The 27,162-nt window shown below is 39.5% G+C and overlaps 2 protein-coding genes across 11 annotated transcripts in view; both read left to right on the top strand.

Annotated features, from left to right (window-relative positions):
- Positions 1-20,004, top strand: part of stim1a (stromal interaction molecule 1a) — a 32,073-nt gene extending 12,069 nt beyond the window's left edge. Inside the window, exons 5-15 of one of the 10 annotated variants that reach the window (XR_009782504.1) lie at positions 1,677-1,788; positions 2,137-2,252; positions 7,824-8,001; positions 11,562-11,739; positions 12,130-12,297; positions 14,176-14,276; positions 14,394-14,623; positions 16,036-16,116; positions 16,594-16,657; positions 16,795-17,014; positions 17,451-17,582. Coding sequence is in view for 9 of the 10 variants with exons in the window: in XM_061719675.1 (XP_061575659.1) it covers positions 1,677-1,788; positions 2,137-2,252; positions 7,824-8,001; positions 11,562-11,739; positions 12,130-12,297; positions 14,176-14,276; positions 14,394-14,623; positions 16,036-16,116; positions 16,594-17,296; positions 17,451-17,961 (2,378 nt within the window). In the remaining variant the exon portion in view is untranslated. Of the gene's footprint in view, positions 1-1,676; positions 1,789-2,136; positions 2,253-7,823; positions 8,002-11,561; positions 11,740-12,129; positions 12,298-14,175; positions 14,277-14,393; positions 14,624-16,035; positions 16,117-16,593; positions 17,297-17,450 lie in introns of those variants that run through there. The other 9 variants (XM_061719682.1, XM_061719679.1, XM_061719677.1 and 6 more) reach the window with 9 other exon arrangements.
- A 227-nt stretch (positions 20,005-20,231) lies between these two features.
- si:dkey-24p1.6 (protein sel-1 homolog 3) lies at positions 20,232-26,846 on the top strand. The gene is made up of 23 exons (XM_061720414.1): positions 20,232-20,335; positions 20,409-20,877; positions 21,061-21,187; positions 21,311-21,432; positions 21,518-21,633; positions 21,720-21,781; positions 21,861-21,993; positions 22,080-22,215; positions 22,314-22,451; positions 22,600-22,805; positions 22,895-23,074; positions 23,486-23,605; positions 24,151-24,291; positions 24,388-24,450; positions 24,555-24,728; positions 24,805-24,932; positions 25,014-25,097; positions 25,179-25,269; positions 25,374-25,461; positions 25,555-25,664; positions 25,748-25,875; positions 25,968-26,070; positions 26,651-26,846. Exons 1-23 carry the CDS (start codon positions 20,282-20,284, stop codon positions 26,738-26,740), a joined length of 3,063 nt encoding a protein of 1,020 aa, XP_061576398.1. The 5' UTR covers positions 20,232-20,281; the 3' UTR covers positions 26,741-26,846.
- Positions 26,847-27,162: the final 316 nt, after the last annotated feature.

Genomic DNA, 27,162 nt, shown 5'->3' with positions numbered 1-27,162 from the left:
ACTGTGTCCTCCAATACCTTAGCTTCATCAGGGACAAATACACCTGGTACAGGCAAGAGGTTCAACATCTGGTGAGGTGGTGTAAAGACAACAACCTGGTCCTCAACACCACCAAAACAAATGTCATCATCCTAGCGTCCAGCAGGAACAGGAGAGTCATACATTCCCCACTCAGTGGAGAATAGGTACAGAGGGTTCCCTGGCATGTATATTACCATGGATCTGACTCGGACACTAAACACCTCCAAATTGGTGGAAAAAAGCCCTGCAGAGAATGTTTTCTCCGAGGAAGCTGAGACAGACTGGTCTGCCTCTGCCGGGGCTGCAAAATGTGGTACAGTGGCTGTACAGTAAAAGAGACAGGATTTCTCCCAGGTGGTAAAGGTGGCACAGACTCCCAGACTTGGACTCTGTACGCTTAGCACATGCAGAGAAGAACACGGGCCATCGGCATGGAGATCAGCCACCAAATATACTCCACTGTTGTCCCACTGGCGAGGAGATACTGTGCCATCAAAACACAGACTACCAGGCTAAGGAACAGCTTTATTTCCTCAGAGCTGTCGCCTCCATTACTCCCTCCCCTGCCCACAGACACGTGTAACTAGCTGCAACTCTTCCCCCATCCCCCTACTCCCTTGATTTCAAACAGACACTCATTGATTGGCCTCTTTTTATCTTTTTATTTGATTGAAAATAAAAATAAAATGTCATTTGTACAAGTGCTAATAAAGTTTTGTTATATAAATTAAATGCAATGCAATATCTTTGATCCTTCAGAAAGTAGCATGATGGTCTGATGAACACAATACTATTGTATTTTCAGAGTCTCACATTGTTCCTTCTAAACCTTCTCACTCTCCCAGCCGAGTAGTAAAGTGGTTGATCAGATTCCATAGCAGCTAAAGAGTAGTTTTCTTATCAGCTGCAGATAGTAGCAGAGTGTACACCATTGAATCTGTTAGCACACAATTCACATCCAAGCTCTCCTCCGTCTGACTATGGTTGGTTTATCAAGTACTAAGAGCTCTTTTCATGAGCTATGTTGTATCTGGCACTCATGGCTTGTCACACCCTTTCCTCTGAAAGCTTTGGCTCTGCTGTTTGCATGTAATGCTGACGACACTGTTGCACTGCTGTTTCTTGACAAAGCCGTGGAGACTTTGATTTAGGAGAGAGGGCGTTTTGTTCAAGAGAACAACATATTAACAGACATTTTTGATTCAAGCAGGATGTGGGGAACAGATTCGACTTTGACAATTATCAATTTAGTTAGACCAGTGTAATTTATTCTGTGGTAAAATATTTTACCCTATAGAGAGACACAGCCTAGTGTTACATATTATTTCAAAATGCATATGCAAATAAATGTATATAGGGTTTATCTCACTGTTTTACTCTGCAAACGAGTTTCAAAACCAGCAATGTTAATTTGAATTGCCAATATTCCACATCAATATTCGAATATTAATTGCCAGATTAAGTAAATGCACAATATTTGATCATGTTATTGAAAAATGTCCTTGCTTGTTTTTTGACCTTTTTTTTCAAAACAAATTTGTGAAAACAGTTAAACAATAACCATATTGCTGCTATTCCCCATGGCAACTCCATCAGTGTTCTGTTGGTATTAAATGACAATTGTTGAACTCTTTCTTGATGTTTTTTGCTTTCAGTGTATAATTGGACAGTGGATGAGGTGGTGGAATGGCTGATCACTTATGTGGAACTGCCACAATATGTGGATGCCTTTCGCAAGATGAATTTCAATGGAAGTGCTATGCCAAGGTAAAGAACCTCAAAACATGTCACTACAACTTCAAACTGTTCGGGATCTATGAAAAATACAGTGTCTTAATTACAAAGGCACATGTTGCCTCTTTTATCTAGGACATTGTATTGTAATGTATCAGCATGAACTAGTTTTGACTAATTATAGCGCCTACCCCTTTTTTGAAAAATGTATTTCTTATTTCATTTAACCAGATCACACGTGTTATATTTATAACAATTATTGATATTTGGGGTTGATTAGTCAAGTTTATCAGATTTATGAAGGAACCACTTCATAAAATGGATTACACAGTTCTTTCTTCCGACTTCCTGCAAAGCAAACTTGTGTCTGTTCTCTCTCAGGCTTGCTGTAAAAAACGCCACTCTGACACTCTCTATTCTGAAGATTTTGGATCGCAGCCATGTGCAAAAGTTGCAGCTCAAATCTTTGGATACTGTGCTTTTTGGAGCACCCTTGAGTAAGTAGCATTTTGCTTCTTTTTTTTTTCTTTTTTTTTTTTTTTCTGTCGCTGATTTTTTACAAATCGTTTAAAACACTCAATTGGGCATGGACAAAATAATTTTGCTTTTATTAGTCTTTGAAAAACATTAATATGTAACATTGTGGAGAAACTGAAATTATTTCTTGTGTATTAAGCATTTGTCGTGGGTTGTGTTCTTCGGTCACTAATTTATTAAGATATTGATTACTGTATATGCACATGATTTTTATTTATTTCCTTACACCTTTTACTGTCCCAATGCAAGATGTGACCTTGGTTCCAGAACAGTTGACTGATTGTTTCAGTAAACATTGGGTTATGCTCACTTTGAGGTAACAATGTACATAGTGAAGGATAAAACTGTCAACCAGCTTTGATATAAACAATAACCATGGATACAGGTAGATGAAAAAGACATATACCATGTAATGTGCCGGAGAGAGACAAATCTTAATGTGTGAAATTGCACACTTACTTTTGAAAACACAGCAGTGCTGTCAGAGATTATATTTGCATATCCGATATCCGATTTTCTTAAAAGGTATGATCTGCCAATATGAGTTTTTGCTTTTATTTTATCTTATCTATAATCAACTCCAAACTTAAACCTAATCAGCAATGAAAGAAAGCATAAGGTACGTTGTAAGCTGTGATCTCGACTGGCTTTATTTTTAGCCTTTTAACCTTTTGTTATCCTCAAAATATTGAACATACAGTAATCATAAGGGTGGTAGATGGTGGATTAAGTTTGTCTCAAAAGTCGGGCTGCTCAATTGCGAAAGAAAAAGAAACAACGTTCAAGATTAATATCACAGTATTTTTAAACGATTATCATTTAGCTTTTGAGGCTTGTAGTATTTATCAAACTTAATTAGAACAATTTTGAAATTCCCACAGCAAACTTACATTTTTGACCAAAAAAAAGTTCAGAGTAAACAATTCATGCCAAATGACAAATGTTGGTGGAGCTGCTCAAATAGTCATTTAAACCCTACAAAATGTGCGTGTTATTCAGGTGTATATATATATATATATATATATATATATATATATCAGGTATATATATATATATATATATATATATATATATATATATATATATATATATTAGTGTCCGACCGATCAGCCTTTTTTTTTTCGATTATTTCGATCACCGATTAGGGGGAAATCAAAAAGACCGATAGCCGACATCAGCCGATACGATTATTACCCTTTTTTACCTTTTTGGGAGAAAACAAATTTCAATACAAGAATTCATTTAAATGAATGGTGAGCAATTTATTGCTTTAACTAGGAAGGACAGCAATACCGATTATTAATAAAATTATGAATATCGAATTCGATAATCGGCCATGGCCGATTATCGGTCGCCCACTAATATATATATATATATATATATATATATATAATTTTTTTTTCTCTCTCTCTTTAACACTGTTTTTTTCCATTATTGGGAGCCAAGTGCTCGAATGTTTAGTTACTGTTGCTCTATGTAAGTTGCTTTAAACTTCACAAACGTGCATCCGACTGTGCATCATTATGCTGTACTTACTGATGGCAGGGAGGACAACAGCCAGCATCTCTTATATATCGGCAGGGTTTATTGTCCATCATTATTGACTATGATCACCTGCAAATGAGTACATGCATCTTTAATTTATTCTATCATGTTGTGATGTGGAAGTGGCTGTAGTGGCTTTTAAGATTAAAAGATAAGTCAGCACAATTCAGGGATTCATTTAGCAATTTAACTTCAACATGAAGCAATACTGTCAAACTGAAGCCTACCAGGAAAGGAATCACAAAGAGGCACTAGTAGTTCATACATAGATATTATGATGTTGAGGATGATTCCAAAAAGTATAATATTTTGATGGAAGATTTGCTATTAGTGACTTTGTTCAAATTTTGCCTCACCGTAAAATAGGTAGTGTTGGCAATCCTTGGTCATGAGTAAATTATAAATATGCGAAGGGATTTCAATTTTGAATTTTAAACTTTAACATTTTAAGCAAAACTAAGCTATAATCCTCATCATGCAACTTTTAAATCCAGGAATAACATGCACTTGTTAGTTATTTTCAAACAAAAGGTTAAAAGATTTGCTTTAGGATTATTATTAAACCATGTGTTCTAGACCTTTGGCTTTGTGAAAAATATTTATATTCTAGTTAGTATAAAGCTTTTATGTTGCTTTCTCCATTAGAACATAAAGATAAGTAGAGTGAATGTTTGTGTACTTTCAAAGAGGGTTAGTGAAAGAGTCATCTAGCCCTTAATGATGCCAAATGAGAATTAATGAGCTGTCATTGATGGCAGGCCTTTGCATTACAAAAAGAACACAGATGGGCACAGTGTGTAGTGGTCTGTATCTGGCATGTGATATGTTTTTCAGACCCAAGACATTAGGAAAACTGTCTGGCTTTGACAGCTTCTCAAAGCAAAGGCCTTTTAAGAATAATTAGATTGATTCAACTGATTTAAAGCAGCAGCATTTGAAGACAGGTTTCACAATAGGTTGAGCTATAAATGGTGGACAGTGACAAAGTTATATTTGGTTCTGATCGTATCTAGTTTTATTGCTTAGAAACTACATCAAGAAAGTGTAATTCACATTTATAACAGTGATTTGAGTGTGATATTTTGTGTAAGTACCGGTACATGTACCAAGTAAATGGATAAGGCGGATAGTGTTGAAACGCCCTGTTGCCCAACCCGAAGAATACCACTGTAGACCAAATGGGAGCAGAAAGTTGAAAGTGTCAGCCCTCTGGCCCAAGACGCAACAAAGTGAACAGTAACTCCAACGCAAAATCAAATGAGAGTAATCATCAAGTTCTGCAAAATATTGCCTTCAGAATCCAGATGCGTCATCCGGCAAAATAAATGAAAAATTCAAGTCACCAAGGTGGAATACTGAAAGACCACCAAATGCGTTTTTTGTTTCTCTTACATGTAAAACTAGCGATATTTGGTGTATTAAAAAGGTTTAATATGATGTGGAGAGCATTGCTCCTCCAAAAAAATACCCCCAAACTGAAATAAAAGTTTATTGGTACAAAATAATGCAGCAGGATTGATAACAGCTTGCTTAACATTAGTTGCAGTGGTGCATCTATAGCAAATAACCTGATGAGCGCAACATTACACTACAATTAAAATCAAATTCGGTGTCAGTGTTTGACCTTCCTATGTGGGAAAGGGACAAGTGAGTTAACAGAATTTATGCTGCGCTTTGCTGGAAGTTGACAGCATATTTTCCTTGCTTCTGTGCATTCCCTTTCATGAAATTGAGGTCGGCCCTTTTCTTGCTCTCTCACTGGCTGTAGCTCGAATGGGAATTCACCACAAAATATGTGGCATACTAGATATCCAACTGTTTTTCAAGATGACTTTGCAATATGACTGCCAGTATCTTTGTGTCATTGAGGTTTTCCACATACTCACGATGACGTGCCAATGGTTGGCCACTGCAGATGTTCTGAAGCCATTTTCTTTTTTGTCTTTTCAATACCTGGGATTTGGGTATCAATTGTTACTGAGAACTGATCCGATACAAGTGTAACAATGATAAGTTGCCATTGCCGTAGCTCTGTGGCTTTGCTTGGGTAATTTCTGTCATTTCTGGAAAAAGAACAATCCAGAGTTTTGTGCTGAGGTACATCCCTGTTACCCTTTGACTTAATAAACATGTGCTTTCCAGTATTACCTTTTAAAATGCTTAACAAGGTTTGCTCATTTTATTTTTAGCAACATTCATGCCACCTTTGTCTTGCATAATTACCATGCCACAGTTTTCCTCGTGGGATTTTCCATCCTAAAATATTGGCATATATCCCTCATGATTCTAATGTTACAAAACTAGTTCAATCCATCAACTCGCATGCCACTGCTTCTTCACCTTTGTGTCTCAAAACAGGATGATGCAAGGCAGTATTGAGTAACTTTGTGCTCGCTTTTTGGCCAATAACGTAAAATTGTGTTTCTTTATATTGGAAATTACATTGTATGGGATGGTACATAGGCTCATAGATGCCCTTTTTATTATTAGCTCCACCAAGTTTAAGTTTTTTTGTTGTTTAACATGATAACGGAGCTCACTGAAAACATCATTGGCCTGGAATAAACCAGAGGAACAATAGCATTAAGCAGTTGGATATCCTCGTGATCTTATCTAATATATTAAAGAAATACCTCAGTACTTCGTCTCGCTCCATGAAGCAAAAGCCATGATTTTGTCATATTTCCTGCACAACCCTTTTTTGTGTAAGGGAAGGAAGAAAAAAAATGTTCTTATTGTGTAACTTGCAAGGCCCAAAGACAGGCTATATATCAGGTTGTGTTGTGCTTTTCTTACTTCCCAAATGACAAATACGCTGTATTAAAACCAAACTTTACTTGTTTTGTATTATTAATTTAATTTAGGCCATTGTAGATTTTGTATCTAGCCTTTGGCCCCTCTCACCACAACTTGTGCTGCTGACTATTTGTGTCACTGCACAACAGTTGCAGTATGACAACGCTGTGACCAAGCTTCAAACCACATCCTTGTCAAGCTTGTACATAGTTAAGTCAGCTTTATTTATATAACACTTTTCAAGCACAAGGTTAACTGAAAGTACTTTACAGAGCAAGACTTAAAAGAACACACACTTGGAAATAAAGGATCTAAATGCTAACAAACTTGACTGATTTTAAAGGCCATCAAGATGTGAGCAGACAAAATAGGGTTCTGAAAAAAAAAGCCTACACAACAAATAAAGTAGAATGTATTTGCAATGGGGTGTCAGTCGTGCTTCTTTAACCAAAACCAAATAATTCCACTGAGGACTTGAATGCAGTTCTCAAAAGACTATTTAAATCACCCACTGTAATAAATTTGTAAGTACAGGGCAAAAATTAGATATGAAATCAAATAATTCAGACAAAATTCTGTTGAACCCAGATGAACGGTACAAGGCAACAATTACAAGTATTTTTTTATGTCCAACAATAAGGGGGAAGAAACTAAATATGAGTCTGCCAAGTGATTGGAATCAGATTTTTGCCTCCACATGTAAAGAAAAACTTTTTTTTTTTATAGCTTGAACTAATTTTAGCAGCTGCTCCTCCTTGTCTGCTAGTGCTCCAAGTCATGTGAGGTTAATGGGTCGGGGGAGGTCAAAGTGACAAGTTCACATTGATGTGGCCTGGTTTCTTGTAGGCATAATGCATTTATCTGGATCTGTAAGGATCTGTAATGAGGATTTTGAGTCTATGCCTACATAAAAGTGGATTTCCACAGCTTTTTCTGTTTCAAAAAGTGGATGAATGGCTGAAACCAAAAATGAATTAGTGTGTGCTGACTGTTAAAGAATTGTATCATCTACAACCATCAACTACAACTATGGAGATATAGTTTCGTTTAGACATATCTTATGATCTGTAGGAATGTGCTGTTGCTAAATGATTTTGGTTGAAAGTAATCTCATCTTTAGGGGCCTGTGAAGTGATTATGTTTATCATCTGACCAAAATATGCCTTGTCTTATTTTTTTCTTCTCATTAGTGAATAGGCATAACCACTTGAAGGACTTCATGCTGGTAGTGTCAATAGTCATTGGGATGGGAGGCTGCTGGTTTGCCTACATACAGAATCGCTACTCGAAGGACCACATGAAGAAGATGATGAAGGACCTGGAAGGCCTGCAACGAGCTGAGCAGAGTCTGCATGACCTACAACAAAAGTGAGGGATTTTTCCAACAGTGTATGTGTGTGTGTATATATATATATAAAAATCAGTATGGGCAAATATTGTCTTTATATACATGTATCCGCAGATGAACTGACCTTCAATATAAGTTTCCATATACTCTTCATTGTATGGAAGATTTCCAGTTTCAACTAAGTCCAAGTCAGCAGAACCCATTCAGTTGAGTTTATGGCTTGGGCCACACACACATGGTTGTATATGGATTTAATATAGAGCTCTGTTACTCTAAAACGGGAAGTGCATGTGATGAAGGCATGCCGTTGTACTTTACTGTAATTAACCATCTAAATTGGGCAACCCTCTTTAGTACACACTGCTGTAATACAGAGTCTGTATAACACTTTAGGGGTGAGGAAATACCTTAGTTCTTCTTTTGGTTTACAGATGTGTCTCAACTACAGATTTGTCTCAACATGCTTCTATAGTAAAAACCTTTAGAAGAGTTTGAAATCATATGAAATTGAAGCAATCAATTTCAGACTATTCTGTTTGTGGGATACTGAACTCTCCTCAATCAGAGTTGGATTAGAGGGATTATCCAGTTTCAAAAATGTTCAAGGAGCCTCTGGCATTTTTGATACTGAGCTGCTGCTCTTTTGGAGAAAAAGTCAGCTGAGAATTTAGTTCTGCTGTCATTGTAGTGTTTGGATAAGAATTAACAGATATTTGACATAATATATAGCCTTATCCTGTGACCTTCCTGCAATACAGTTAGATGGCAGTGTCATTTCTTTTAAAGTCTGAAGATGCATCGCATTTAAGGCAACCTGAGATAATTAAAATTAATATTGGAATTTTAATGGATACCTGATTGCTTATAATGAAGTCACTGCCAGCTGCAAGTGCTCTCTTTTATTTTTGAAAGTGGAGGAAAGAAATTCAAGAATAACAACCATTGCTCATTGGAAGCAGGTTGTTATTCTTGAAAACATAATTAATACGCATCTGACCTGACGCTATGCGAGTAGGAAAGCTCATGTAACGGCTAAAATGGGAAGAGTTGATTCTCCGGGGAGGCTGTGTTTTGGTAGATTAAAAACAAATGAGAGGCCCGTCCACTGGCCAGAGCAGCAGTGATAGGCTTTGCAATTTGACTGCATAACATTCCTGGCGTGATTCTTGGAGACTCTGACCCTGCAGACGAGCCATTACGCTTTCAACCCTTATTTACCACACCTCATGCCTGCATAAGCCTGCTGTTTAGGATACAAAGTTTTGAAACTTTTAATGATATACTTTGCTTAACATGAAATAGTCCGAAAAGACAAATTTGGACTTTACTGGTTGGGCATTTTCTTTTTTTTTTTTTTTTCAGCTTTTTGTAAATAAATAGATTTCTATTCTGTGCATAGTGTGATAGTAGGTTAACAAAAAATGAGGTATTAAAATAAGGAAGATGAAAGCCTTTTTTGTTCAATTCATTCCATTTTTATACTAACCAGTAGAGCCATTGACCACTGCAGTGAGGAGAAATCAGTGGGGGTTAAATTGTCGCTGGGTAGACGGCTCAGGTCAGTCTGAGTGTTGCCTTCGTGGCTGTAGTCTTTGATCAGTTTAACACTCTTGCCTTTGCCAGCTGTAATGTGGGCTTTGATATACCTCTCTTGCTAGGATAGTTGCTAATACTTGATTCTCCCCTGCAGATCAAGCCAGAGAACATTTTGTGAAATGCCAGCAACCTCAGATGGTTAGTACGCTGCGCACGTTTCCAGCTGTACCATCTCGTTAGTTGTTCTGGGCAGTGTTGTGGTGCTTCACATTAAGCAGCCTGACCAAAGTAGATACGACATTCTGCTCATAAAAATTTCAGCTATTGGTTGAGCATTGCGGTACAGTTTATTTGCGGCAATGTCATTTGACTGCATTTGAATCTTTTCCGTAGGAGTGAGGGCTTAGAGATACAAAACAAAATATTTTTCAGTTTCTGACAAATTAGAATATGGTCCATGAAGCCTGATCCTTTGAAATGTATTTAAATTATTTTTAGGATATGCACAATTAATATATGATATTTATTTGTATTTATTTCTTTATATAATCAAAAGGAACTGTTGAACAGATATCTCTTTCAAACCACCCCATGTGTCTACTGCTGAAAACAAATGTTGGTTTAGATAAACTGTTCATAGATTTGTGTGTTACATGTGTTGCAGCCTCGACAGCCAAGAACTGTGACCAATATTTTATGTTGCAGTAAAAAGTAGGTCAGTAACTAGCAAGAAGCAGCGTGTCTCTGCACTGCATGCTTTTTTAGACCTGAGAGAAAAGGAGTATGTCCTCTGTGTGTAGCTGAGCCTTTCTTCCTGATCCCTCCTGCCAGCTGCTCTCTTTCCATACCTTCAAGCAGATCCTGTGGTCGTATCAAGTAGCCTGGCCCAGACGTGACTTCCCTGTTGGGTGATAGTGGGAGGAGGCTTTGACAAGAGGAGGATTTTTTTTCACTGCCTTTTACATCAGTGTTTGACCCTCTGTGGTGGGAGATGGTGATAAGCATGCCTGTTTAACAAGTCAGCGTTCGTGCTAATTCACCCGTGTTTGGATTTGGGTGTGGTGTGCAGACAGACATCCTGACAAAATGCTGGCGACAAGCACAGCAACACTTTCAGTTGTGTCAGTTATGCACTGTTAAAATAGATTTAATAATGTTGACATATTATCAAGAATTTCCTGGTAAAAGAAAGAAATCTTATTTTTCCTGTTTGGTCTTTTCTCAGTAAATATTGTAGCGCTACCAGTGCTTTCAAATATCAGTGTGGTGGAGGTCAGGGTTGAAAGCATTAGAAGGACTGCCAACGAGCTACATTTTCCATAGCTAGTAATCTGGATCAGCTTTCATTTGTCTGCCCTTCTCTGCTACCGCTGCCATTGTGTTGATTGTGACTGGTGGAGTGTGCTGCTCCCTAGTGGCCGAAAGAAGGTACTACTATGTGTACTTAAAACGTGTTGCTAAAGTAAGAACTTTGTTCTCACATTGTCACTCCTTTAATGGTACTGTTGTCTTTATTGATTAAATAGCTGTGACTGCTAGTCTCACAATTATTATTTTTTCTTGAATTTTGCTCATGGTGAATCTTATCCGAAGGTCTTACCTCAAATTAGGTCGGGTGATTGTCACTTTCAATAATCCTAATATGGATTATTCATTTATTCAATTTTTTTTTTTTTTAAGTTCACATAAGAGGGATGCTCTAGTGCTAATAATTATCCCACCCTTGTGTAAAAATAATCTACATTGAAACTAACAGATACACTCCAGATACTACAAGAGCTTTGGGTATCACACTGTACCGTTCTAAAGTTACACTCGACAGCTGGTCCCATTTTTGGCTCTGCTCCCTCTGATGTTGTTATTGAGTCTTTGCTCTCTACATGATGGCCATTGTTTTTCAGTGATACACAGTCGATGCAGTGCCTTGCTTACACATAATGCCTAATACGCTGGCACGAGCTGGGTTTCTTTTCTTGGCCTTAGGAAGATCTGAACGTTGACTGAATGCTAACTGTTTTCCTTGTGTGCCTTTCCATGTACGCAGGCTGCAGATTGCCCAGGAGGAGCACCGCACAGTCGAAGTGGAGAAGGTGAACCTGGAGCAAAAGCTCAGGGATGAGATAGATACAGCAAAGCAAGAGGCCCAGCGATTGAGAGAGCTTCGTGAAGGCACAGTGAACGAACTGAGTCGCCAAAAATATGCAGAAGAGGAGCTTGAACAAGTAATTACACTCTGAATGAGTGACATTTAAATATGGTCAAATGAAGTTCACAACTGACAAAAAAAGTTTTTTTTTATACATTTTCAGTGGGGGCATCTGCACCATATGCTTAGGACTGAGATTTTCACTAACTGTAGTATAAATACACCCACTGAGGTCTTTGTTCATTTGGAGTTTGGCAGGGAAAACACAGCAAAGCCCACACAAGTGAGCGCAACACATGAATGTTTGCTCAAAGGAAACACTTTCATGTTTATGAATACATTTTTTATTGTTTTTAATGCAGCGTGTGTTTATGATTTTTTTCATCTATGCTGTAGTGTTCTATAAGGTTTGCAAACAAACAAACAAAAACACAATTGCTGTGAACTCATTGGTGTGTTGTCCCAGGTACGCATGGCGTTGAAGAAAGCAGAGAAGGAGCTGGAGTCGCGGAGCAGCTGGTCGCCACCAGAGCCTCTCCAAAAGTGGCTGCAGCTCACACATGAGGTGGAGGTGCAGTATTACAACATCAAGAAGCAGAACGCTGAACGGCAACTCCTGGTGGCCAAAGAAGGGGTAAGCATGTCAAGATTCAGAGGTGTATTCCTCTGTCATGAGGCAACAATAATTCCTCAGGAAAGTTTGGTAAAAGTGTATTAATTCGTTTCAAGGCAGGTGTGTTAAAATGTCCCCACAGACAGTCTTATTCAAATAAATTTGGATTATTTATTATTTAGATTATTGTTAACTGGTGAATGAGGTGTATAGTGACATGGAGGAGATGTTAAAGAAAACTAATTTTACTTTATGGAAACCCCAAGTGTCAAATAGGTTTAAAAACGTGAACTAAATGAATATGAATTAATAAAAAGTGTAGACATTTCATTGTCAAGCATTTTTGTGACATTAGTGGTTGAGTTTGGAGCAGTTTCCAACTTATACCCACTTTAAACTGTATTCAGTTTAAAAAAATAAGGCACTGTTGTTTGCGCAAAGTAAGGTCAGTGCAACATTTGACATCGATTTCTGTTGTCACTCTGAAAAGTAATATTTTTATTGCAAATGGTGTAAACTTACATTTAGGAGGTTCTTTGTATATTGTTTCTTGCAGATCTTTCACATGAGGTTTTGATGTTGGTAACAGCTATATTGTCGGGCATTGAGCAATCATAATAACTACTAACTAACTAACTACTACGCTTACGCTGTCTGTTACTAATATGACAATTGGTAAACATGGTATGCACTGGATCAGTGTTTCCCAATCCTGGTCCTCGGGGCCCCCTGTCCTGCATGTTTTAGATGTTTCTCTGCATCAATACATCTGATTCTAATTAATGGTCCTCATCAGCTTGTCATCAAAGCCTACACAACAGTTTTTTTTTATCTTTCATGATTCTCTTATTATCAACGGTGGCATCCACAATGATGTTAAACAAACATTAACACATATTCTCACCCCCTTCCAAACCCTCTTGGACCTTAGCATTCAATGAAAACAATTCATAATAAAGAAAAACAGAAAAAAAGATAATACAAAGATAATAAGACAAAGGACAAAATAAAACAAAGGCAAAACACTATCAAAAACTGGTCAAGGATAGCTTCAACAAGGTAGTCTATGTCAATTTTAAATACATCTTTCAAGTTTGGCCTTAATTTTATCTGCTGCCATATACCAAAATAAAATATTTTGTTGTTTTGCATTATGGATTCGAGCTGTAGATATTTCCAGATAATGTCAAGAAAAGTCTGATACCAATGGGAGATGTTAAGCGTGTGGTGGTTTCCATCTTGCTGCTGTTAGGCCAGCAAGCAAAAATCGTTTCTGACATAGTGAAGCATTGATTGTTGATTAATTATTTAAAATAAGTGTTTGAGGGTTTATTGGAATATTCTGTACTGTTATCGAGGATAATGCAGTTGCAACCTGTTGCCAGAAATTTGCAACAGGTTGGCATTCCCAGACCATGTGCATGAAGGTTCCTGGTTTATTCTGAGAGCATAGTGTACATAAAGAGCTAACCAGGATCTTCATATGGTAAAGCTTGCGAGGTGTTAAATAAGTTCTGTGTACAAATTGAAGATGAATAAGCTGAGGTTTCTGGAAGATGATATTCTATTGGTCCATACTTCATTCCAGTTGAAATTTAGGTCCCAGTCAGGTATATCCCTTCTCCATATTGCATCTAGGGCTAAAGGTTTATGAAATTTTTGAAATATATTGATATATAGTTGTGACCACACCCCTTGTTTTTAAAGGTCTACACAACACTGTTGATGACACAGCAACTTGTACGGTGTGCTAAAGCAGAGTAGTATCTAGATTATAATCAAAACAGTTTGAAATCAACTGAATTGCTTACGAATAAAAAAATGTATCTCAGAATCTCACAATACACTCATTCAGCAGGATTCATTTAATTTTTTTTTTTTTCATTATTATTTTTACAGGCAGAGAAGATAAAGAAAAAGAGGAACACTCTCTTTGGAACTTTCCATGTGGCTCACAGCTCCTCCCTTGATGATGTAGACCACAAAATATTGGCAGCAAAGTAAGTCAGATACTGTCATGATGAAAATATGATCAAATGTTTTTATTCAAGATGAGTGTTAATTTACAAGCTTATTTCCACCAGCATGTTTTCTTACACTGTTCTGCTGTGTCACAGACAAGCTCTGGGGGAGGTGACTGCTGCTCTGCGGGAGAGGCTGCATCGCTGGCAGCAGATAGAGATCCTCACAGGCTTCACCATCGTCAACAACCCTGGCCTCCCGTCGCTGGCCTCGGCCCTCAACCTCGACGCCAGCTTCATGGGCGGCAGAGCCACACCTCAGCATTTCGTCATGTCTGATGACATGGACGACATGGACGAGGGGGTTGCGCCCGGAATCCTGCAATGTAAGGGTTCGTCAGAATCTGTGGGCCAGTCGGTGGGGACTAGCAAACGAATCCCTAAAAACTCAAAGACCCTGCTTGGGAAATAAAAAAACCAGCCCACATGAGAATTTGGACTTTTTATGCCACAACGTTTACTAGAGTTTGTCTTTGTGGCCTTCCTGGTGATGGAGGTATTATGCATTGAAGATGTCAGTCATTGAATTAGTGTATTTATGTAACGCTAATTGACATAATTGCCTTTTTCTTAATGCACACTATTCAATTTGAATGCCTTTTGTTAAATGTTCTCATTATGGATAAAAGTGTTTAATTAAAGGGGACCTATTATAAAAAACACGTTTTTTCTTGCTTTACCATATATAAAGTGGTCTCCCCTAGGCCTGCCAACTCAGAGAAGGAGGAAAGCAACCAAATTCTGCAGTGTCTGTAGAGCCGCCCGGATGATCCGTCCAGTGTGATGTGGCTTCTACGAGTCATTCAGATTCTGCTCCCGTCGTTACGTAACGACGGGCGCGATTTACATAGGTCGGTCTCTGATGCGTGAAACCACGTCCACAACTAACTCCACCGGCCGGAGCTTACGTCATTTTTTCATAGCGGTGTATGACGTCATTCAGGCAGCCAATCAGCACAGAGCCTCATTATCATAGCCCCGCCCACTCAGAATCCTGCATAGATAATGAGGTTAGAGACTGGAAAGATAAAGACATGGCTCAGAGGCTGAATTTTTAATTTATTTAGCAAAAACAATCAAAAGCTTGTTTTTAAGACATTCAAGGCCTGTTTAAAATGAGTATTAGTTGCCATAATAGGTCCCCTTTAAGTCTCAGTCAATTCCTAAGACAAAGACTTTTACGACTTTTCTTCTGAAGTTTAACTGTCAAGAAAAAATATACGTCTTAACGAGAACAAGTCTTTGTGTAGACTTTTTTTTTTTAGTGGTTGTGTCCGAGTGTGCAACAGAGGTGTTGAATCTGCTTTTGTTAAGCAAAGGAACTGCAGCCAGGTTTAAAATTCTTATTCAGAATAAATACGACGAGGAAAATGCGCAACAATACTCCTCAAATCCTTAAACTCAAAGACTATTTTATGGTAGGAATATTAAGCATCACACACATCTCAATGTAAACAACTCCACTGTAATGTTTTGTAGCCATGTTTTTATAGCTTGTACAAAATATTGATTTTTATCACTATATTACAAGCCCTGTATGTTACTACAGAACTTGACACATTAGTTTATGGCTTTGACTAACTGGAGGTGGAAGTTGTACTTGGAGCCTCTTTCCAGCAGCAATAGTGAGTGAGCCTTTTAATCAACATTAATTGCACCCCCTATCTCACTCCCCTCTCTCCCTCCACCGCCGCTCGGCCATTTGACTCCCAACACGGTGTCATTGGCCAAACTTCAGATGGGAACCTCCGGCTGGAGCGCCGAGCCAGTGACTTGTGGTCCATTGCTTCAGACTGCCAGCCCATGTGGAAATATCCCGGTTGGCTATTTATTCATGCCCTGTTCTAGTCTAAATCTGTCTCTCCTTTGAGTAGAAGCCTCCTAGGATTCTACTAGTTTTTAACTAACAGTCTGCTGCTGATGGACCCAGCAGGAAGGGAAAGAAACTTTTCCACGCTGCGTTCATCAGAAAAATTCCCCTGATCTTTCCTTCGTGATTACTTACTCTACACTGTGTTTTGTGACTGCCCAGTACACCCCTCCATTTCCCTCACTCTACTTTTCTTTTCTTTGTCTTCCATAAAACGATACTGTTTTTCCTTGTAAGTTAAGTGAAGATGTTATCCTCCTCCTTGATGAGGAGGAAAGATATTACGAGTGTTGGTTAAAGCTTAAAGCTCCAGGAATGTCTCATCACCTGAATTTCTCTGCAGTAATCCCCTCCACCCCCTGGTCTTCCCTTGTCTGAAACTTTATTTCATGAAGGAATCTTAATGCTAACGTTTTGTGCCAACAGCTCCCAGTATGCTGTCTCTGCGCCAACGCCACATTGACCCCCAGCTGGCCATGGGCTCCCAGAGGTTGGTAGAGAGTTCGCTGCTGGCAGGGCAACATGGAGAGGGTACTCCCTACCCATCCGCATCTAAGGCCTTCAGACAGTCACGCAGCCAGTCGTTTGGGCATCTTGAATTTCTTCCTTTGCCTCCTCTTTCCTCAGCTGTTTCTCACCCGTCAGTCATCTGTACTTCCAACCCAAACCCTCACTCGACGCCATCTTTGTCGTCCTCGTCGTTCTGCTTACCCAGCTCTGTGGCTGGTAGTGTCGCCCCTCATTCCTCCCATGTATGTCATGTTTCTTTCCAGCCCATGGACCCCATTCCTGATTTCATGTTCTCAGATGTCTCCAAAGTGCACTCCTCATACAGCAACAGTTTTGGGTACCCGTCTCTCTCCCCATACTATGCATGGGCGCGTGCGTGTGTTTGTATGTGTTTTTTTTGTTTCCCTATCTACCATCTCAGTTCTTTTTGTCCAACATATGTTGCTTGGTTCCCCATTTTTGCGTGTGATTATTTTTATTTTTTTCACTTATTTTTCAACTCTCACCTGAATGTGTTGCTTTGTTTATTTTGCTTTCATGTCATTGCACCTCATCAACCGTTTACCCTCTTTCAACCTCTTACAGTGTTCCAGGTGTTCTTTGCCTTTACGACTAACAAGTATGAAGTTCCACTATCCAGACTGTGTTGAGTGTTTTCGTGGCATTGCAGATGTAATGTAGACAAATGCAAGCATGCTAGGCTTTTGCTTTTTAAGTGTTTCGGGCTCTTCCCCTCCTTATCTTACAAATTTTTTTATATTTTTCACCCCCAGGGACTTAAATCGCTCCGACTCCGACTCGTCTCTGTCTCTCTCCCAAGTCGGTGATCGGTTGTCAGCCTACAGCACCAAAGGCCACTTAATCAAACCCACTACTCTCATGCACGGGCTGGTCAGCCGGGCAGAGGATGTGGTATCGCTGCATGCTCACACCCCCAATGGAGGGAACCGCATTCATGAGGGGGGTGTTGGAGAGCTCCCCTCTGACAGCCCCATACTCATGAAGAAGATTTACGGCTTGGAGAAGTCACCCAGCCTGGGAGAGATCAACAGCTTCTCAGAGTCGTCTCGCTCTTTCAGTCCTAACTCGACTGAACCAGATACACCGTCACCCACAGGTGGGCAAGCAGGGGTCCTGGGGGCCAAAGTCAGCACCCGCATCCCACAACTGTCCTCCAAGAAGAGCCCTCTGGAGGAAGACAGTGGCTCAACAGGAGAGGACACAGATTCTACTGCCAGTCGCAAGAAGCACCCCTTCAAGATTTTTAAGAAACAGAGAAAATAAGAGCTACATGAACTAAAGGCTGTCAGAGCTGTTTGACTTTGTCCCTCTGTCTGGTCTGTTTTTTGTTTTACAAGTTCTAGTTTTTTTTCTTAAGCTTCTGGGATTCATTTATGGTCAAATGATGGTACTATTTGTTGCTGTTTCATTTTTGTGTAAGTTACAACCCCCTATTGTAAGAGACTGTGGACTGTGGGAGCAACCGGCGGTTTTGCTTAATCTTCTTACTGGGTCAGTGTTGAACATGAGGGGAATGGGCAGGTCTGTACATTAGAATGTAAAGTGTTATTTATTTCTGCAGGAAATTGTGCCAGTCTGAAAGGGAAGTGTTTCCCTCTTGGTTTTCTTTCTTGTTCTACGATCTATAACATTTTTGCATGTCTTCACTTTTGTTGGACTGATACTCGAATGCTCCTAAGTGTTTGCTTGGTTCTCGTTGTTTATCAGCTTAGACAACACTTGATGTTATTTTTATCCTACCTAAGCACCTAAGGTCCAAAGTGAATGCGTACTCCTCCCTTCCCCTGCTGTGTACCTTGTTTTCATTGATGGGTTATAGGCTTTTCTGTTTGTATTTATGTTGGCAGCATAAATGACACGTTCAGGGGAACTTCTAGCAGCCGTAGCTGAGAGACTTAAACTTTACCTTTTGACCTCCCAAAAATGTTACTAAAAGAGCACAGTATATTATTAGTAGCTAACAGAGCTTTTCTGTCCCAGAAGTGACTGAGTTTGAGCTCATTCAAGAAGCACATCTCCTGAACGTTACAAAAGGACAATCAAAAAGCACCATTTGCCCCTCGTGGTGTAAGGTTTTTAATATTTAGGTTTATGATTATGAGACATTAAAACACACTTCTTGGGTTTGTCATTGAAGTTTGACCCCTGATTACACCTAATAGTCAATTTTAATGATTTTATAGTATTTGGCAGAACTGCTACCAAAATGTTTGCATCAGTTGTCAGATCAACTGCCTAAAATTTTAAGGTCCAGCGTTTTCTGTTTTATCTCCCTTTGGTGAACAGGGTCAAAGTTTAACTAACTGGCTTGCTATCCTGCGTCTTACTGTTTGCCCCCCCCTTTTCCCCGCACTCTCCCCGGTTTCCCCAGGTAGATAATAAAAGCTGCACAGCAGATTGTCAGTGAGCGCTGGCTGTTGGTAAGGGCTAATATTAAAAAGAAAATAATTTCCATGAGATAAGAGATGTCTCAAGTTGTGGAGGCACAAGACCGATTGTGTACAAGTGCCAAATCCATATTTTTGTCAGAGGCCTTTGCATTTTTAGTGTGTTCACCTCTTTGAGGCCCTTTAGGCAGAACATAAAACTGCACGATATATATGGAGTACTGTAAATTCAGAGTTTAAATGCTGAATGTCCAAGGGTATTGTATCTGCAACAGTATCATAAGTACAGTGTGTTTACATTTGTTTAAGAAAATTCCTATCCTTAGATTACTTCGACAAAGAATCTTGTGCCAGTTCCAAATGAGAGTTGCTTCATTTACGCACAGAACTATGCATCAGTAGTTGTAGGTGATTTCTATTGTAGGGACACCAGTAGTTTTAGGGTGTTCCCAATGAACAACCAAAAAAAAAATCTGCTGCCGAAGACTGTCTCTCCCAGCAAAATATTGTAAAGATCAGTTAGAATGTAAAAGACACATTTTAATAATTTCTTTACAAAATCAGCTAAAAAAAAAATCTATTTCCTACTGGTACTTTTTTCAAGTTGCCATTTGTACCTTTTTTGCACGACAGCTATAAATTGGTGACGCCATCTGAATGCGAGAGTGTTTGTGTGCGCGTCTGTCTGCTCTCCGTGTAATGCACTGTAATGTTGATGCATGTCAACCGTCAACGAAACCTATATCGGGTTAAAAGAGGGGATTGACCCCTACCCAACTTTTCTTGTCTTCATTTTGAGCTTCTATTTATGAATACAAGCAGTATATTTGTACAGAGAAAATGATTTTGCATCTACTGTTGTGGTCTAAACTTTGTTGGCACTCCTGCATGATAGCAATAAACTATTTTGAATGAAGAATTTCAGTTGTTTTGTTTTTTTTATAACAGACTAAGCAACTTATTTATTGGTCAACTATTTACTCCATCTTAAGTATTGAAATGTAGCTCACTGCACCAGACTCCTCCACATTGAGACTGTACGTACAGTGGTACATGGGTGGAGTTATGTGCTGTCAAATATTGACAAAGCTTCGTGTAACGGAGGTGGAGCAGGATTAGATCAGGATCTCAAGGCTCTTTGCTTTAATGCAGTTTGAATGTATCTTTTATAGACTAACAGAAAAACGCTGACAAACATGGATTTCCAGACAACTTGCAAATACATCTGCCAGTTTTTCTTCAGTGTGCAGGTAGGAACTGAATTAATAATCCCTGATTTCACCAGACTGTAGCAACTGTGTGCATATGCTCTGTCACATACAGGTTGTTTGGGGTTTAGATGAAGTGAGACTCTTGAATCCTCCGGAGGAAGCCCTGCCAGACCATCTACTGGAAATATTTTACTCCTGTGATGAACGTGCTACAGTGCAGCTGGACTGTATTGTATCTTTTGAAACTGGAAAAATGTCAACATTCCTGCTAAGACAGTGGAGTTGTGTCCCCGGTGACCCTGGAATAAGGACCGTAAAGCTGAACCTGCCAGATTGGTTGGTTTACCAACCCGATGGGATTGTCCCAGACTCTCACTGGGTGCTGAGTTGCATCCTTCGAGCCTCGGTCAAATACAGTGATGATGCAAAGAGGCTCGTTGCAGCTCAGGATGTAGAATCTCTGCAGCCCAAGTCCGTCTTCAGTCGACCTTTCAAACAGCATCAGCTCTGTCCTTCCTGGAGCAAACAGATGCTACAGCTGACTCAAAAGTTTTCCCAGAGACGTTGCCCTTTTGAGCAAGGTAAGGTTCAAGATATGCACGTAAAATTGCAAAAGTCAAATGTCAGCATCTTAGAAGTGGAAAACAAAATGTACATAGCCAAACCTGTTTAGGAATTCATGACAACTGAAGTACATTGTTTTAGGAAGATGATGATGCCCATACATTGACTAATTCAAACCAAAAACTACTCGTGTCATTCAGAAACGGTACATTTGCTTTCCACAATTTATGCCTCAACTGGAGAAAGTTTTGGTATCACAAAGACACTGGAGCCCTACAGGAATGAGCTTCTGGAGGAGTTACGCCTGAGGAGCACTTCTTTCCCATGGTATAAAAAGTTACCTTACTTTTACCTTACTTACTTTTTTATTATGTGCATGCAGGTGTTATTTAAGGCTAGCTGGCATTATTTTATTTCATTATTTATTCATTTACTTTATATATTCTCCAGGTGCATGCTTTCCATCTGGATATTTCTGACCAGACGTTGCCAGGAAAGAATGTGTGGTGTATTTTATCACATAGATTCTCATAATAATTATGTCACACCAACTGTTTTACTAACAAATTCAGGTATAATAGTATTTTTTGCTATGTTCACAGTGACCCATTATCTCAATTTACCTCATGCAGTTTCACATTTGCCTCATAAACGCAGGCCAGCTACACATCCAGATAAATGGAGAGTCTCCGAAGTCTTCAGCATTTCTTTCTTCATTCACGGTGCCTGTAAACAAGTGGTGCCAACTCAGTCTGGAGTTGCAAGGCAGAACGGTGTGTAAACCTGCTGACACGAGGACAAAGTTCACAAGTGCTACATGGAAATGATGATAACGTTGTCATTACTTCTTAAATCCCAGGTGACTGTTTCCATGGGGTGCTTGGAAAAAGATAAAAGAACAGTTAAATTTACAGAATATATGTAAGTGTGCTTTTGGCATGACAACATGACTCAACCACTCTAAAGTTTCCTGGTCATCTTTAAAGATCCTGTCTTACAGGTTGAGGCATACAGCAGCGTTTGATGACACAGAGGGATATTTTGTGATTGGTGGAGGAAAATATGTCAAAGGTGTGGAGGGTTTCTTTGGGCCGGTGGTGTACTATCGCAACAAAATACCTCCCTACAGCACGGTAGTACTACTACTGCAACTACTGCGTTACACTACTTTTCCATGTCAACTGCTCCTGTATTTAGTCCAATGATTTCTCTTCTGCAGTCTGATGTGGTTCTTCCAGATTTTATGAAGAGCTTGAACCTGACCGGATGGATACACACCTGTGACGAATTTCGTCTCGATACGGTCGACAAGATCAATGGCTTTTCACTTCAAGTCAAACAGGATTCTGAGTCTGGTAATGGGCCTATGGATCCACTAGGTGGTACTGAAGCTACTTAATCACAAATGACTTTTGGGAAGAGGCCAAGAAAATGTCTATTTTGCTTTTTTCAGAGGTTTGCTTTGATGCTGTCCATAAGTGGGTGGTAAAAGAGAAGCTGCCACCCATTTCAGAGTGTGAGCTGTGGGAGGAAATTGTCCCTCACAGAAGAAAAGCTGCTGAACTGGCAAAGTTATTGGTTTTCAAATATGGTAAGAAGCTAAGTACACAAAACAGAAACACAGCAGTCTGACGGAGCAGCTTGAATTTGTAATGACAGCTGGTTCCTGCTTGATATCTGTGTGCAATAAAACACAATAGAAACGAGTCATCTGGATAAGTAAAATTCCCGCCTTGCAGGAGGAAAACCAGTAAGCTTGTCGGCTTTGGGCAGAGCTCTGTACTCCTTATCACTTCATAAGCTGTCCAGAGCCAGCAGCGCTGCAGTGGTCAGCAGAATATTACCGCTGCTGCTCCAAGCTGGCTGCCTAGCTGATAACCACGCTCTGCACGTGTCGTCCGTGCTCTACAGCACTGGACTGGGAGTCCAGAAACAGACCACAAAGGTGTGTTTTAAGGGTGTCACCCGTAGCGTCAACATGACTGTGGTTAACGTGTCCAGTGTATTATCACATGCCTCTGTGTTTGGGTTCAGGCTTGGCTCCTTGCCCTGCTGGCTGCCCAGAAGGATAATCGATTGGCACTTCTGCATCTTGGGAACTTGCACCTGCAGGGACTACACGGTCTCCCATCAGACCCAGATCTAGCCTATGCCTACTATGCAAACATTGCAAAACAGACACTTTTAGACCGTGATAATCCTACAGGGCAGCAGGTAATGTTTGAGCTGGAAACTGGAGTTATGAATTAAAAACAATACCAGAGAGCTATATATTTTTTTCATTCCTAGTCTATTACACTAACTGTCATGTGTAGTCTGGGAGGGAACTCATGTCTTATCTGCACATATTTCTCTCCCCCTGAGTTATTACATATTATGGTCTGGAAGCTGAAATGCTCATGCATTTCCCCTTTTATTATTGTGGCTTAAGATTACCATCATCAATAAGTTCTGTCACTGTTTTCCTAAATATATTAAACAAAATATGATAAAGATGGTTAATATTACCCTGTTTCATGTAAAAATGTGGAGCTAAGAACACAGTTTAGTGCTAGTTGGGACCTTTTTTGGAGGAAAGAAAAGTCAAATCAAATCTTTTGGGTTTTTTTCCTTTAATTTTTATAGGCATTTGTTGAAGCTGTTTACTTGAACAATGAGGAGATGTTGAATCTCCAGACCAGCAAAGACCATCACATCTTTCAGTGGCTGAAACTACAGGCACACAGAGGAGCAGCTGAGGCCGAGGTACCAACATTCCCTCTGTGGATTTACGTGGTCTCGATGGCTTGATGTAAATATAAACCTTCACTGACTTAGTGATGTTGAGATCAGGGGTGCTGTGAGGGTTGTTTACTTTGTGTCTTTAGCTTCACAGATGTATTTGAATGAAGCCATGAGGAACATTAGCAAAAAACAAAAACAAAAAATGACTAATGACTGCATGCCGCCACTTAAATGTTTGATAAAGCAGCGTGAAAGGGATTTAGATGACCTGATCCTTTTTCATGTTGCTGCCTTTCAGTTTTAATCCTCCAATACATCATTTTCACTGTGGGTTAATGAGTTGGGCGCAAATTACATTTGCTGCAACTGAACTATTTTTGTGGCAGCTGACGAATGTACGACTTTTGTACAGAACTGCTTTATATTATAGATACACTCATTTGTTCATTTGGCTTTTTCTTTTTTGCCTTCCTCAAAAAAATGTAATAAAAGAAATTCATAGATAAACAATCAACATGAGGATGCATTTAGTTTTTTTTGGTAAGGAGTCAGCAATTGTCTTCCAGCAAGCTATTGCCCGGATGCTGTTCTGGGGTCAGCAAGGAGTGTCTCCCAACATCCAGGAGGCTGTGAGGCACTACAGAAGAGGAGCAGTCCTGTTGGAGGACCCAGCGTCCATGTATGACTATGGAATCGTACTCCTACAGGTCAGATTTTACTTGATGCACACTGAATAAAAATAAACATGTATTTCTACTCATTTTGTAGTCATTCATTTGGCTTTTGACCTACTCTTTTTGCAGGGTCACGGAGTTGAGAAGGACGTCCCAAAAGCGGTCACATTCCTGAAGAAAGCCATGGAACAGGTTGAGTAATGTTAATTGTTAGTTTTGCATTACATTTATAGTTTCTATTGTCACTATAAACAATCCTTACAAAGTTTGCACATGCCATATTATCTGTCCTACAGGGCTTTGTTCCTGCTTTCAGCGCCCTGGCCTGGTACTATGAGCAGTTCAAGCAGGACTACGAGCAGGCGGTACAGCTGTGGGAAAAAGCTGATCTCCTCGAGTCTGCAGATGCTGCTTTCAATCTCGGGGTCATGTACTCACAGGGTCTGTATCCAGGAAAACCTGCCAACCAGGTGAGCTCAACTGTAAAACCATTGTCTAAAACACTAGTTTTCATTTGAGCTAGTTGATCTTTTGTCTTTCCCACAGTACATGGCCTATAAATACTATCTGAAGTCTGCAAATAGAGGTCACATCAAGGGAGCAATTCACCTCGCTGAAACCTGGACCACAGGATTACCTGGCTACGTCAAGCGACACCCATCAGACGCCGTTTTGTGAGCTAATTTCACTTTTTTTTTCTTCCTATCATGTAATTATTTCATATCTTCACTTAATGTGTTTTTCACCATCTGCAGGTGGGTTAAGTGGGCAGCTGAGCAGAATGGGTACTTGGGCAGTATCTTACAGACAGCACTGGATTCCTACCTCAAAAGCAACATGTAAAGTTTTCCCTTGTTAACACTTGTTCCCAATCAGGCCACCTGCAGTTGCATCAAAATTACATTTGAGCTCTTTTCCAGGTTTTATTCACTGTTGTTTTACATGGTGGCAGCTGAAGCGGGGTACGCACCTGCACAATTTAATGTGGCATACATTTGTGAACAAAATATGGTGAGTTATTCAAATTAACATCTGAATTTTCTCCAAGAACACTAACGTAATGGCCAAAGTCCTTTTTTTTTTTAAACTGGTTTTGTCTCTATTTCTGCCATTAGGAAAGGTTTCTGAACACCTCTTATGCAGCCCACTGTATGTGGCGTTATTACAACCTCACAATCCGAAGTGAAAATCCTGAAAAGCATGGTAAGTCACAAGCTTTAAATCAAATTATTCCCAGACTTATCCAAGAAGGAACATTACTTTAGGGTCTCTATTTTTTTTGTATTAATATTGCAGCCCTTATTAGGATGGGTGACCTCTTTTATGCGAGAGAAGTTGGTGGGCACAAAGACTTTTTTTCTGCAGCACAGATGTACACGCTGGCAGCACTAAGGAACAATCCACAGGTCTGTTCCTTGTTTTGTTTATTGCTCATAGCTCTTGAAAACTTGAAAACTCGTGTACAAGTAATACTTTTCATTTTCTTTAGGGATGGTACAACCTCGGCCTTCTCGCTGAGGAGGGTTACAGACTGCCGCTTTCTATACTTATTGAACTTGGCCTATCGGAGTTATACATGGCGGACAACATTGTGCTTATTGATGCTTTGTACAGAAGGTGAGTCGAATGGTGAATACTCTGTTTGTGCATCAGGTATGAAAAGTGAATGATATTGTTTTTAATAACTATTGATGACTTTTGTCTAAAAGATGCAGAGACTCAGACAACACAGATTCATACTTGCCTTGCAGCCTTGCACTCTTCAGTGTATTTCTGCAATCCTTCCAAAAAGAGTATCATACTGCCATCAAGGTCAGTGTGATGTGTGCACTCGCTGCAATCTCCCACATATGAACTATCTATCTAGTCATTATTTGGTCATAATTTGCACATAGTCGGTTGTCAAGGGCCGCTGTCTTGCATGTTTTAGATGTTTCCCTGTTAAACACACCTGATTCTAATTAACGGCCATCGTCAGCATGTCATCGAGGTCTGGAAGAGTCTGTTAATGACACAGCCATGTCTATCAAGGTGTGTTGAAGCAGGGAAACATCTAAAACCTGAAAGAAACAGGCCCTCGAGGACCGACTATGTGCATCCCTGGTTACAAACACACCTTAGTCAGAATTTAGTGTAAAGTATTGTTCTGTTTTTATAATAAAAATCTAACAAAAATTTAGAATAAGTCTTCGAATGTCATGACTAAGCCATTCCTTAATCAAGTTGCTGTAGCTGAGCTGACATTACATTTTGTATGACGCTCCTATGGCACAAATGGATATCAAAAGTACCTGAAAATTATACTCATGAACAAGAACAGATTGCCAGGCGGATCAGTAAAGAGCCACTACTACTGTGTAATATATTAACACTGTTTTGTCAATTCCCACAGCTCTCCATCACTGTTGCCATGGTCACAGCTCCAACAATGCTTTTAGTTGTCCTTGGTGTGCTCAGGAGACGCATCTTGTCTATTAACTAGAATAGAGATTCTTTATGTGGACTTCTGTCACTGAAGTCAGAGACTATGTACTATTACAATCAATACCAGTTACAAAACTGTCCGTCTTAAATAAATAAATACATAAAAAATGTGTTGTGTTTTGATTTATTTAAAGACTGTTTCCAAATGGCATGGCATTTTTGACTTTACATCATGATTTACAGATTACAGGTACAGATTTACCTAATATGACTTTTTTTTTTAACCCTCAATGGTGTATTTGCACTTTCACGTTTAGCTGTCTTTGGTACAATGTTGCCTTTTGGTAACAAACCCATTGGATTCTTTCAAAACACACACAGTAGCTCTACTTTTAAGACGTAGTGCACTGAAATAGAGATGGGATCCTAAGAGAGCCAATAGCAGTGTTTACATTTGTCACATGATGTTCTGGAGCGGCC

This window comes from Cololabis saira, chromosome 4 (assembly GCF_033807715.1).
Source record: "Cololabis saira isolate AMF1-May2022 chromosome 4, fColSai1.1, whole genome shotgun sequence".
NCBI classification, from domain to species: Eukaryota; Metazoa; Chordata; class Actinopteri; order Beloniformes; family Belonidae; genus Cololabis; species Cololabis saira.
Note: the sequence above shows the minus strand (reverse complement) of the source record. Positions and strands in the feature narration are given on the sequence as shown.